This window comes from Cibotium barometz, chromosome 24 (genome assembly GCF_041138505.1).
Source record: "Cibotium barometz isolate CiBa-2024 chromosome 24, ASM4113850v1, whole genome shotgun sequence".
Taxonomy (NCBI): Eukaryota; Viridiplantae; Streptophyta; class Polypodiopsida; order Cyatheales; family Cibotiaceae; genus Cibotium; species Cibotium barometz.
Window position 1 is genome coordinate 6871014 of NC_141069.1, and position 13140 is coordinate 6884153.

General features: G+C 40.4%; 1 protein-coding gene across 3 annotated transcripts; it reads right to left on the minus strand.

Moving 5' to 3' along the window:
• Positions 1–922: 922 nt before the first annotated feature.
• LOC147624854 (protein NRT1/ PTR FAMILY 8.2-like) lies at positions 923–7376 on the minus strand. 3 transcript variants are annotated; one of them, XM_086818078.1, is made up of 5 exons: positions 6766–7376; positions 6420–6637; positions 3607–3636; positions 3083–3537; positions 923–2760 (listed from the first exon to the last, which is right to left on the minus strand). In XM_086818078.1, exons 1-5 carry the CDS (start codon positions 6899–6901, stop codon positions 1800–1802), a joined length of 1800 nt encoding a protein of 599 aa, XP_086674204.1. In that variant the 5' UTR covers positions 6902–7376; the 3' UTR covers positions 923–1799. The 3 variants fall into 3 exon arrangements, with proteins under 3 accessions (XP_086674204.1, XP_086674203.1, XP_086674202.1); XM_086818077.1 differs by having other exon boundaries at positions 925–2760; positions 3083–3636; positions 6766–6941; positions 7109–7376; XM_086818076.1 differs by having other exon boundaries at positions 926–2760; positions 3083–3636.
• Positions 7377–13140: the final 5764 nt, after the last annotated feature.

The window sequence follows — 13140 nt, forward strand, 5'->3', positions numbered from 1 at the left end:
AGGTTTTCTAGCCTTATCCCACTTTACACACATCATCGTCTATGTGGCACTCTCTTTTCCACTCTTTTGGTCAACACTCACACACCATACAATATTACATGTGGCATTCTTATCTTGCCACAATATCTTGCACCTCTAGGGTGCTTTCCCACATACACACAACACCACGATTACATCTCTCAACATGATAGAGGGTTATAAGAATATCGCGTATACAAGTCCAAATATCTACCTCAAATAGATCCTACCATGCCTCACCCATGGATAATGAGAAGAATGAATGAATGGTATCACAAGTACCACAAAGGAGGATAAAAGTTGGGAAGATGAATGAAGCCCTACAAATAAAGGAAAACACATTTCTCCTTCTCAAATATTAGTAATGGGAAAGTGGATTATGCAGTATGACACATGGAAGAGAAGGAATATAGGAAGAATATATTTAAGAGAGCACATAACTGCTTTCCCGACCCACCTAATCTAGAGTGGCTCTAAAAGGAAGAAATACAAATTGTATGTTGGAAGAAATGCACTTTTGCACTATGGGTTGTAAGAGAAACTCAAATACTTGTGGATTAGAAGCAGGTTATCAACAAGAGAGTTGGGCGAACTGCAAGAAGGATATTAACACTGTAAACCTATCCATGTGAAACTATCCAAGATATCTTTGAGGTTTAATTTAGGGTGTATTTATCTTTGATACCAAATAGCTCAAGGTGATATGTAGAGGTGCTCGATCAATAGTCGAGATGCATTTCAGTGGGGGTTTTTTGCAATCCACTCCATTAAATAATGGCAAGATGAAAGAGACATGTTAGTTTTACCTCAATATTGTGAAAAGTTTCATAATTAATCTATGCATATATAAAGGTAAAAAGCGTAGTAAACATCATAATTCATTTCCTTATGTACAATTTACATGATTGCTTTTCTATGTTATGTTTCATCCCAACCAACATGATGCCAAATGGTGGTATGTTATAGAAGTTACTCCCCTATTAAATTGTATTCCAAGGTCTAGCTGCATATTGAGGAGGTGCGAGGAATAAACTAGAAGTTACTCCCCTTTTAAATTGTATATTCCAAGGTCTCCTTAGATATTGGGGAGGCATGATGGATAAACTAGAAGTGGATCATTCCATGCCAATAATAATCAATCAAAATGAGAATGACTATATTATTCAAGAGATAAAGGCACCAATGAAGATCTTGCTTTGATTTTGTCTAAGGAAATTAAGAAGCCATCCGGTGGTGACCGTGAAAATAATTCATCCACCTCATCATCAAGTATTTATCTATTGATATAGGTGGCATTGATATGCTCTACTATGTATGGATTTGTTGCAAGATAGAGCCTTAGAATGTTTTGAAATTACAAATGTTTGACAATAGTATTACTTAATTTTGGTATATAATTAACTTAAATTGCATACACTGAAGAGTTCTTGCACAACACGTATTTTTTCACATTCTACAACGTTGAAGTGCCACAATGCTACCATCAAAAAATTATACTAGGATCTTTAACTAGTCTCAATGATCATTGACTTTTAACTAGTCTCAATGATCATTGACTTTTAACTAATCTCAATGATTATTAACTAATGTTGGCGTAATGCTTTAAGGTGCATGTGATGTCGTGCATGTCATGTGCAAACACGGCTACGTTTATGTTGTCATCCTAAGCAGACCCAGAATCCTTGTAGAATGTCACATTTATCCTCATTCACAAGCTCTTGCATTTAGACCAACAACAGATATTTTACGTCTTCTTGGACAAGCAAAGAGAAGAAAGATAACTAGCTGCTGTGCAAGGGGGACGGGGTCGGAGGCGTGGCCAAGGTAAGGAGGACCTCGCCAGATTGGTCGGTGATGCTGCGCGCGACGTTGGGAGCAGTGGAGGCGGCTGTGGCGGTGGCGGAGCGCTGGCTGCGTGGACGGTACTGGTAGTAGTGGGCGCACACTTGAAACAAGGCGAAGTTGAGGAGGTTAATAACAGCCAGCATCCAGTAGAAGTAGTCGAGGCGGCTGCGGTTAAGATTGTCGGGGAGCCACCCGCCGCTACCATTGCCGTGCTGCGTGGCGCGTTTCACAAGATCCACAATAGAGCTGCTCAGAAAATACCCTAACGCCAGAGTGCTTTGAGAAATGCCGGTGCCCAAACTCCTCATGCCGTCTGGTGCCTCGTGGTAGAAAAACTCCAGCACTCCCACGTAGGTGAACATGTCAGCAATGCCGAATGCTAAATATTGTGGTACCAGCCAGAACACGCTCATGGGAATGGCCGCCTGTCCTTGCAGGACTGCCAGGCTGTCCAGCAGTCCGTGCTCCTCCGCCACCCTACGCCGCCTCCTCTCTACCGCCCCCGCTATCGTCATAGAAACCGCCGCCATTAAGAGCCCCACCCCTATTCGCTGCAAGTACGTTATGCCGGTGGGCTTCCCGGTTACCTTCCGCATCACCGGCACAAACACCACCTCGTAAAGCGGGGACGTTATCAGGAGCATGATCACTGGGAAGGTCACCAAGGATGCTGCCGGTATCTGAAACCCATTCGTGCCCAGGTGCCGGTCTGTGGTCACTCCTTGTTCTATGGAGAAGGTCTGTAGCTGCGCTAGGCATACGTTGAGCATGATGGTGGTTGCCCATATGGGCATCATGCGAACCAACGCTTTCACCTCTTCCACTTGAGTCACCGTACACAGCTTCCACGGGCTGCTCTCTTTCATGGACTCCACGACTGCCGCCTTGTCCAAACACCTGCATTGGTTTTAGTTCTGTTAAAAGCTTACCTAAATAGCTTCAAATCGATAATCACGGTTTAACACAAGACGTTTATTTTTCTCTATTTTCTGCTCTTTAGGCGAAGAATGCAGTTTTGTGCGATGGAATAGAAGATATATTTATTGTGTTTAATGCAGACACATTTCAACCTCCTTAAAAATGATCGAGAAAAAAAAAAGTAGATAGTGAAAATAGAAAATAATAGTAATAGACAGTCCCCCTGAAGAGAAAGAAACTCATGAACCATCGTAACAGAAAATTAACGGAAATGAAACCAACGTCAGGATAGGACCCTTACTGGAACTGTTTGGTGTGCGGGATGCGAGGTAAGCGAGCCTCTTTGTCGTAGACCTCGTGGAGTTCCATGGGAGAGACAGGCAGCCCCTGATTACGCTTGTGGAAGGCCGCAACAAGGACCTGGGCGACGCGTGTGAGAGGGCTACCCGCGGGTACCTCAAATCGGTAGAACGGGACGCCGGCCAGGGCGAAGGAGAGCCCAAAGAAGACGAAGGCGATTCCGAGACCAAATCCCAGGCCATAGCTCACGAACTCTTGAATGTAGACCAAGAATGTGCTGGCTATGCCGAAGCCCGCGGCCAGGCAGAAAAAGAACCAGTTGAAGAAGCTGGACATGCCTAGCCTCTCCTTGGGGTCGCTCTCGTCGAATTGGTCCGCCCCGTGAGAAGACAAGTTCACCCTCACTCCGCCCGACCCTATCGCCGCCAGATACATCCCTGCCATTAGCATGGAGTACTGTTGTCCTTGCATGTGCGGACAGTCCGTCTCAGACAGGCATTCAGGTGTTTTTTTATAAAAAGGCACTGTTGATGAAAGAGTCAGCAATACAAAGCCCTGCAAGCACGATTAGCTAGTAGTGAATCAAGACGGAATGTTCAGGTTTCCATGTTTATATGGGCATTACAAGTGATTACTTATAACATGACAGCAGTCGAGTTGGTAAAACAATAGGGTCTCATGATGGGGCGTGTTTTCATGCATGTAAGTTACACTGCGGGAAGCTTGTGTGAGCCAATGGATTATTTTACTTTCCCAACAAAAGCACTATGTATACAGATAGCTCAAATGATGTTGCCCTTGAAATTAACCTAAATTTTTTTAACAATCTTAGTTATAAAGCTGGTTGATCACTGATGTAAGGATTTTTGAAAGGAAAATCGACAAAGGTAAAAACCTCTCTTTGTTTTGATTGGTTAAGAAAAATGTTTTTATTTTCTTATAGCAATGAGGGGTTAGGCAATACTACGAGGACAAAGTAATGTCGCAAGAAAATTTGATAATAAAAAATAGAATCATAAATTTGCATTATCATTGCATTTTTGTCAATGGGCTCACCTCTTTTTCAAGAAGCTCTCAATCCACCATTTTAGATTTATTTATTTTGAATTAGTTAAAAATTTGAAAGAACAACATCAACACCCATATATACCTAGGTGGCACCGCTTGTGTAGCGACGAGGAATCGAACCCTTGACCTGGGAACTCTCCACTTCTAACTTTTTCATGGCACTAGCTCGCACTTTTATACAGTTATTTGAGATTTTCACTAGCCAATTGAAGAATATTAAGTTGAGGCTAACCTTTCTAGAACACTGATGAAAAGGTATTTGAATCCTACTTTCAAATACACTAGTGATTGTATCCCAATATCCATACTAACCTGCGTACTATATACAATGGATGAGGAACATTTTCATTTTAACTTTGAAAATTTCAATTTCTCAATTCTACAAAATGTGAAATTTTCGAACAAGTGTAGTTATTTAGCTTAAAATATCTACAAATTGTTTACAAGACCTATTGTAAAAATTGGAATCTCCTAGTTAGTATCGCTTGTTAAGAGAGTTGTTTCTTGTGAACATTGAATTATATGTGTTTCTTCTATGTGGATTTAGCCATTTTTCGGTAGGAAGTAAGCAATTTGGGAGGGTGATGGATAACTGGTGGCTCTCGTGAGTGCTTTACAATGAGACAGAAGAACCTAGCATAGAGCTATCTTCTAACTTAGCCATTACTCAATACGATACAATGATTACCTCTAGGGGTTGATCATTATTAATTTCTTAAACAAAATCTTGACCAACACTCTTACAAAAATAAACTCAAAAATTGATATCTGTGCAGGACACTGAGTTTGATTAATAATCATGTTTTATCAAGTCATTAAGGCATTACTCTAGTGGTTACAATGAAGGAATCCTTTAAAGCATGTTGTGGGTTCATAACCTCTTGAAACCACCCTACATATAAATGGGCTTGATGGTGGTTGTTATACTCACATATTGGGCTTCATGGGCATCATCCCTATGGATGGACTTTAGTCAATATATATGAAAACAAGAGCATGCAATCAAGTTTTTTCAAAACTATCATGGGACATTGGTTGCCATGGACATCCAAAAATTGCACCCCTTCGGACTTCAAAATATGGTACATAACGGGTTGTTTGCACTCAAGCCAGAAAGCCCAAATTTGGGCCTCCAGGTGGCCCATGTGCCACTTGATGTAGTCTGCATGTTGATGTTTGTAGTGGCCACTAGGTTCCCCTTTTATACCCACCATTCATCAAAAGACATATTGATTTGGGATGTTAACGAGTGTACGACTCAAAATTGGGCTAGGTGTAGATATTTTAAAAGGGGCGCACGAACTCAAAGTGGGCTAGGTGTAGATATTTTGAAAGGGGTGTGCAAACTCAAATAGGAAGTCCCAAGTGCTTCCTAGGCCATACCCATTACAGATTGGGTTTATGGGTGGGCATCGTACCTCTAAAGATGGACTTTAATGAGTATGTGAAAACAAGAGCTTCTCAAAGTATTATCGAAAGTATCATGGGACATTGGTTGCAATGGACATAAAAGATTGTATCACTTTGGACTTTGAAGCATGGTGTAACAAGTTGTTTCACACGTAGGCTAGAAAGTGCACATCGCCTCCTAGTGACCCGTGTACAACTTGGTGTCGTCTGCGTGCAGATGTGTGTAGTGGCCACTATGAATGCCCCTTTGTGCCCACCATGTATAATAGGTAGGGATAGCCACGTGCGGTAGGTCTATAGATTGAAATGTGTGCACGAACTCTTATGGAAAATCCCATCGGCAACCTAGAGCTCATTCGACCACATTAAGGTGGCCTTTTCTGCATGAGTGCATGAATGGGCCCTTCAGTATTCAATCTTACCTCCCTAGCCGTTGGCTTGTGGAGCTCTCCTAGTTTTAGAAGACTAGCAAATATGTGCAAGCACATTTCTTTTTTGGGGGGTAGGGGTTGGGTGGTACCCTTGTTCGTCAAATTTGACAGGCAAGAAGGGAAGAGGCTTGCAAGTCTTTCATCGTTTACATGTAATTTTGGATGGCTTCAGAATTATTTTTGCAAGTTTGGGCATCCAAAGCACCCAGCCACGTGTGAATGCATGAGGGCGGTCAAAAATCAAGCTCGTGTGGGGAGGATTTTTTCTTCTATATTTGAATGGTTTCTTTGATAATCAAAATGTCGTCATGAAAGCAAAAACACGCCCCATATTTATGATACGGGGAGAAAACAAAAGGAGATATAGAAGGCTGATTAAAACAAAGATATATAAGTTTGATTACCCATGTTGCGATTAGTTAATCATACCAGGATTTCCACTGTTGCAAAGAGCACTATTGCGGGGAAGCGTCCCAAGTAGGCATCTGCGATGAACCCAGCTACAATAGGCGTGAAGTAGGACGTGCCCAAAACATTAGTGGTAATGATGGCTGCGTCAGAGTATGTGAAGTGTGCTTTCAGCATTAAAAAGGTCACTATGTTGACGGCCAGTCCGGCAAAGCCTGCCACCTCACAAATCTCCAAAGCTGCGTTAACACGAACAAAAGAAGAAGTTAGTAGTAGTAGTAGCAAGGCTAGCACTGGACTCTGGAGTATAACGCTGCCTCCAAACATGATGCTTGGGAGTGATATTTCATTACACATTTGTACTCACCGAGAAGAAATGGGACTGATTTCCATCCGCCTGTCATGTTTTTGATCGCCGGGCGCCTTCTGTAGTCAACAGCACCTTCTTTTACATCCATATTAGACTCCTTAAGGCTGCCAAATCTTCCGAGCCCCTCCTCCATGCTGCAGGCTGGGCTGTTTACTTAATTAGCTCCTAATCAGCTGCACCAAGGGATCACTATTTAGGCAGCGCGGTTGAGAGCACACCACATAACCACCTCGTAGAGAGGGAGGGCGAGGGTTAGGCTTTTATAATACTATTAACACATGATATGTGTTGGCATAAAGCATTGGAGACAAAGCGATCATGCAGAGCAGTACGATGATACCGTTATTCCATGGACGGCCGTTTTTGGTTTTTGGCAGCTCATAGACTTCGTTAATTCAGGATTTAACCTTAATACAGCCCCATAAACAAATGATTTGTTGTTTGGGTATTTCTCTGTCGCTAATATCAAAGAAGGGCGACGTGCCAAGGACCCTTGTCAACTCCGCCCTCGCATCCTGCCCAAGCTCCTCCTTCCAAAATTATTATTATTCTTCTTCTTTTCGAGAACCATGCCACCCAAAATTATTATTATTATTTTTCTTTTCGAGAACCATCAGCTAGAACCTTTATTCTTCTTGGATTTTACTCATTGTTGAAGCACAAGTCTTACGCTTGGAAAGATGCAAACCCAAGCTCATTTTCCTATAGGCTTTTTTCACCATCAATCATTATTCATCCTCTACTATCACTCTCCTTACATTTTAAAAAAAAAACTTTTTTTCCGGAACCAACAACTAGAACCTCCTTTATTCTTGTTGTTGCCTCAACCTCGTAACCACATTCCCAACACAAAGACAATACGTTAGCGGGCCAGCAGGCTTAGTGCTCCTAAGAAAAAAAAAAGGAATTTTCCTATTTTCTTTTATTATTATTATTTTTAAATTTGAGCAACTAATTCCTAGTTGATGAGAGGACTCCTCTCAAGGCCCTGGATGCCCTTTTATAAACACCACACCCTACACACACACACACACACACACACACCCGCAGGGATAACATAACAAGGTAGCATATTCGGGGTAGCCAGTAGGGTTTGAACCCATAACCTTGTGTATATCAACCAAACACTGATGATTTTCCTATTTTCTAAGAGGCCTCCTCTGTGGAAGGTTTGAAGGGCTTTGATGCCCTCTGAAGGCTTCAAATTTCATCATTGGTTGTAACCCATTTAACGTTTCGCATCCCTAGATTTTCCTTTTGACGTGAATATTTTGATACCAAAGACGTATTTTTTTTCTCAAAAACTTGGTGTTGCTAAATTTGTAAATTTTCAAAATTAGTGCAACTTTAGTAGTTTGAAAGGCAATGATGTGCCAGAAGAAGAGCAATCAAAATACACGTTTTAACTAATTAATATTTCACAACTCATCAAATTCTCCCTTTTAGTGGATCATGTACTTAAAAATGGTTCTTGACAATGCATTAAAGAGGGGTCTCCCCTAGCATTGGTTTTAGGGGCTGCCTTCTTACTAGCACGTTTACCCTACGCTAAGTTTAGAAAAAGACAGGGTTTATCTTAGCCAAAAACTTGTTCAATCTTTAAAAGAGCCTTCATAAATTGATGGGAAAAGGAAATATTCCTCTAAAAAAAAAAAGTTAAGTTGGATTTAAGAAAAATGTTTGTTCAAAATCATGATTTTGTCTTCAATCCATTATGACAAGGTTTGATGTAATGCTCCATAGAATTAATTTCCCAAACGTTTATGACCAAAGATAATCTTTACATCTCATCCACAAAACAAGTGACCTTATGAAGGCACCGTTACGGATATGATGAGCCTAACAACTTCTAATCATATATCTTCATGCCACCAACATTGGATTGGAGACCAACCCTATGTTTAGCACTTTATGTGTAAAACAGTACAACCACCTACACACATTTGCACGATTTCCACTACACCATATCTTTGCACACATACATAAGAAGTGAGTACCTTGTATGTGAGAAATTGTATTCAAAAATTTCTATTCGTTCTCATTAGTGTGCTTTAATTCTCTTATATAATCACTATGGATGTGCAAGGCATTCATATCATATGTAGTGCTTTGATAGTGTGCCTTTCCTTTGAAATACCTACTAGCCTCTAGCCAAATTTTCGTGTTTCAATGAGTATGTACACCTTATTTTCGTTTGTAATTTAGGAAAAAGATTTAAAGGGAATGGAGTATGAACATATATATTTATTGTACGTGATTAAGCACTAACATGATATAGTATGCTCTTTTAAGCCACTTGTTTTTGCACCACTTATGAAGCGAGCAATAATTAAGATTCGGTGGACCTATATATAAAGAATGTAAAAGTAATCTATGAATATTTATGTGGTGTGTATCTTGATCTTTCTTATCAACTATATACACCCTCCAGATAGTGCTAGCAAGAAAACTTTAAAGATAACACGATCATGTAGTTGAAATCACCTTCCTTTCTCTCTCAAAACTGGTACGCACTAAAACATTAGAGTCTCAAGTTTGTACATAAATATTAGAGTCTAAACTGTGGTACACATTAAAACATTAGAGTCTCAAGTTTGTACATGAACATAAAATAATTTAAAAAGGACCTATGATCAATCTCATTTTCAACCCTTTAACATTTTTAAAATAACTACTTACATCAACTACTCTCTTAAATGTGTGTGTGTGTGTGTGTGTGTGTGTGCGCACGTGTGCACACATGCATGCATATATGCTATCTACAAGCATGGGGACATGAGTGCACATGATTGATTATACGTTTGCACATGTGTGTGCACGTGTGTGTTAATACATGTATGCATGCTCGTGTGTGTGTGTGTGTGTGTGTGTGTGTGTGTGTGTGTGAGAGAGAGAGAGAGAGAGCATGCAAAGGTGCATATCCATATGCATGTACATTTGTGAATCGATCTCGTTAACATGGAACTTGCTCCAATTGATCACATCTTTAAGCCCACAGTTGCTAGTGTTAAAATTTATAATACTCGACCTAAACTCTCAAAAGGCAATTTTACTATGCCTTCATTAAAAAATCACCTTTGCTTTATTGTAAGTGTCTTTGCACTACAAGGGAAATCTGTAATAAGGTTGGCCAAAATATACCTTTTGACAGAGTTTGGTCATTGTTTTAGATGCATGGTAGAAAAAACGCAGTGTGGCCATACATTGTTTGAGAAAGATGTGTAACTACTCCAACATCTAGTATGCATGATGCCAACTAAAAGTCAACTACCCATGCATTAATTTCCCAAGTTATACATTTTTCTCTTTATCTTTTGAAGTGTTGGTCGTTTTTCCATCTTTCAGAGCCTATTTCTCCCATATGGTGTGCAACCGGTAAAATCTTCACTATATAGCTTTTGAAGATCTTGATAATACACCTATAAATTTCAAACCAAATTCCTTCATTAAAGCATCCAAAAGTAATGTGAAAATTGTGAAAAAAAAATCTCTAAAAGTATAAAAGACTCGTCAACCTACTTTTGGCTACTATAAGTGCACACATGAACTACATCCTACTATAGGCGGTAGCACTCATGGCTCCTAAAGTGAAGGTACTGGGTTCAAATCTACCCTAGTGGCAAGTAATTTGAGTACCCACTCTCCATATAAGAAAAAGAGAGAAAATGGTTGAAGTACAAGGTTTAGAAAATAAAAGTTTTATTTTCTCTTAAAGATCTACAACTTTTCAAAAAAATTGTAGCATGTTCAATATTACCTTGCAAATTGGCTCAAAATTTTTTTGAAATGTATCAAAAACATGAATTTTTAATTCTAACATAAAAAATAAGTGAGCTAAGGTATAGATCACGATATGAGGTACGATGGGTATAGCTGGTGTGGACGCATGTGATAATAATATTATAAGAAGTGAAAGACAATAGGAAATGCTTGTTGTTCCTTCGTACTCACCATCATGTTGGTTGTGTACATCATCATGACCATAAATAGTGAGAAATATTAGTGGATAATGTCCTTAGTACTCATCGTCATGTTGGTTATGGATTATCATGAACATATATAGTAAGAAACGCTAGTAGATAATGTCTTTAGTACTCACCATCATGTTAGGTTGTGTTCATCATCATGAACATAAATATTAATATTTGTGATTGAAAAAACTAATAAATGAGAGGTAAAAAATGTAACATCATAAATTAAAAAAACCAATGAGGAAATCTTGGAGGGTAACATAAATAAAACATAGATATTGTATTATATTATTATCTATAATTGATATTACGAAAATTAGCAAATCTTCACAACATACATACAAAACATATATCAATGATGTTATCTTGTTGTAGGCGCAGTGCATGTGATACCACTACAACATAACACCCCCCCTTAGCGACATGTCAGAAATGACACACTTTTAAGTTAGCATCATTTAAACGATAATGGTCATTGTGTAAGCGACAGAAGTTTTTTAAGAAAAAAAAGTCATCGTATATGCGACATACTTTGGCATCGCATAAAGACGGCTTGTTATGCGTCACTTACATGGCATCTATAATGATGCTTGCAAACTGAGTTTTTGTAGTGCTATCGCTTAGGTGACACACCCACATGTCCCAATCCCAATTTGGCCACGCCTCACCTTTCTGTGCCAGGAGAGAGAGAGAGAGAGAGAGAGAGAGAGAGAGAGAGAGGATTTCCACCACCGCGCTTCTCAATCCCAAGCCCGATGATTTAGCCATGCCTTGCCTTTTTGTGATAGGTGAGTGGGTGAGAGAGAGAGGGAGAGGGAGAGAGAGAGAGAGAGAGAGGTGGGATGTGTGTGTATGCATGAGTGAGAGAGGGATGTGTGTGTGTGTGAGTGAGAGAGGGATATAAGTCTCTGTGTGTGTGTGAGTGAGAGAGGGACAGGTGTGTGTGTGTGTGTGTGAAAGAGAGAGAGGTGTGGGATGTGTGTGTGCGTGAGTGAGAGAGGGATGTGTGTGTGTGTGTGTGTGTGTGTGAGAGAGAGAGAGAGAGAGAGAGAGAGAGAGGAGAGAGCGGTGTGTGTGTGTGTGTGTGTGTGAGAGAGAGAGAGAGAGAGAGAGAGAGAGAGAAGAGAGCGGTGTGTGTGTTTGAGAGAGAGAGAAAGAAAGAAAGCAAGTTATATTAAACGTCTTCAAAAGACCTACTGGGTATATGAGACCAAAAGGTATACAATAGTGTCCATGTAATCTCATCATGGTACATAAAGAGAAAAAAAAACTAGAGCTATGAGCTGGGAATGCCAAATCCAAGCTATATGATACAAAGTGGGAGCATCATCATCATCATACAACCAATGGAGGTAACCCCCCAGTAGGGGCAAGGAGCCATCAAGGATATCAAGCATGAGGTTAGCCTATACAAGTCCTTGCACGTCCACCGGGTGTGGGAAGGTGGCTCTGTGCCTCTCCAACATCTCCTCAAGCTAGGGCTAATGTATGTGTTGTGGCGAGCTAGAGAGTATAGGACATCGGGCTCACTATCGTGCCATGGCTTGGTCAAGATTCACACCAGAGGGGGGTCTGGCGGGTGGTTAGGCACTCAAGAATGTGTGGCTCGATGAGACTTTAGATATGTCATCCATGGCTAGTGGGGTGTCCTCTCGTTGTTCTAAGAAGAAGTGAGTGATGGGCTAGGGTGGATGTCTCCCATGGGGTCTCGATTCCCTAATCTATGAGTCTTTGTGATGATGAAGCTCTATTACAAAGAGGCCCAGACATTGTTGATTTGGGTAATCCATGATCCTAGATAAGGGTCCAAACCCTTCTTTGAAGAGATAGTGGAACCTCCCTCGAATCTAATAATATACGATGCACCTGCACATGAAGTGCTCCTTTGACTCAACCTTCTATTGGCACATAGTGCATATCCTCTCCTCATGAGGTATCTACATGGCTTCTATTTCTATCCTCAGGCAGTGTGATGACACCCACAACTAGCCCACTACAATCTACATGGCATGTGACATGTAGTGGCATATGTGTTGTGATCCAGGTATCCTGTATGTATAGTCCCAATAAATCATATATGATCACCCAGTTCCTGTCATCCTAAGAGAGCCTAATGAATGGGGAGTGTGGGTTATAGTAGAGTGAGGGGAGATGATTGATCTTGAGTCCTTGCCTGATGAACCACGTGCATACTCAGCTCTACCGTGACTCATGCCCATCTACTGCTAGCTATTGGGCTCAAGGGGGTTCACCTCTAAGAATTTTTATGTATCATGTGTGTTCAAGGGGTATTAAAAAACCCCTTACACTTACATACTTTTATGAATAAAATGAGCCCTTTTCTTCATTAACTTATGGTTTTTTAAAAATATTGGTTTTAAAAACTCCTCCTATAAATGTA

What these genes read in the sequence shown, in the direction of transcription:
- LOC147624854 (XM_086818077.1), bottom strand. Translation starts at nt 6,901, where the DNA reads ATGGAGGAGGGGCTCGGAAGATTTGGCAGCCTTAAGGAGTCTAATATG. An exon ending in TTGCAACAGTGGAAATCCTG is followed by an intron (nt 3,637 to 6,419) that starts GTATGATTAACT and finishes TCGTGCTTGCAG; the next exon opens with GGCTTTGTATTGCTGACTCT. An exon ending in CCGCACACCAAACAGTTCCA is followed by an intron (nt 2,761 to 3,082) that starts GTAAGGGTCCTA and finishes AAACCAATGCAG; the next exon opens with GTGTTTGGACAAGGCGGCAG.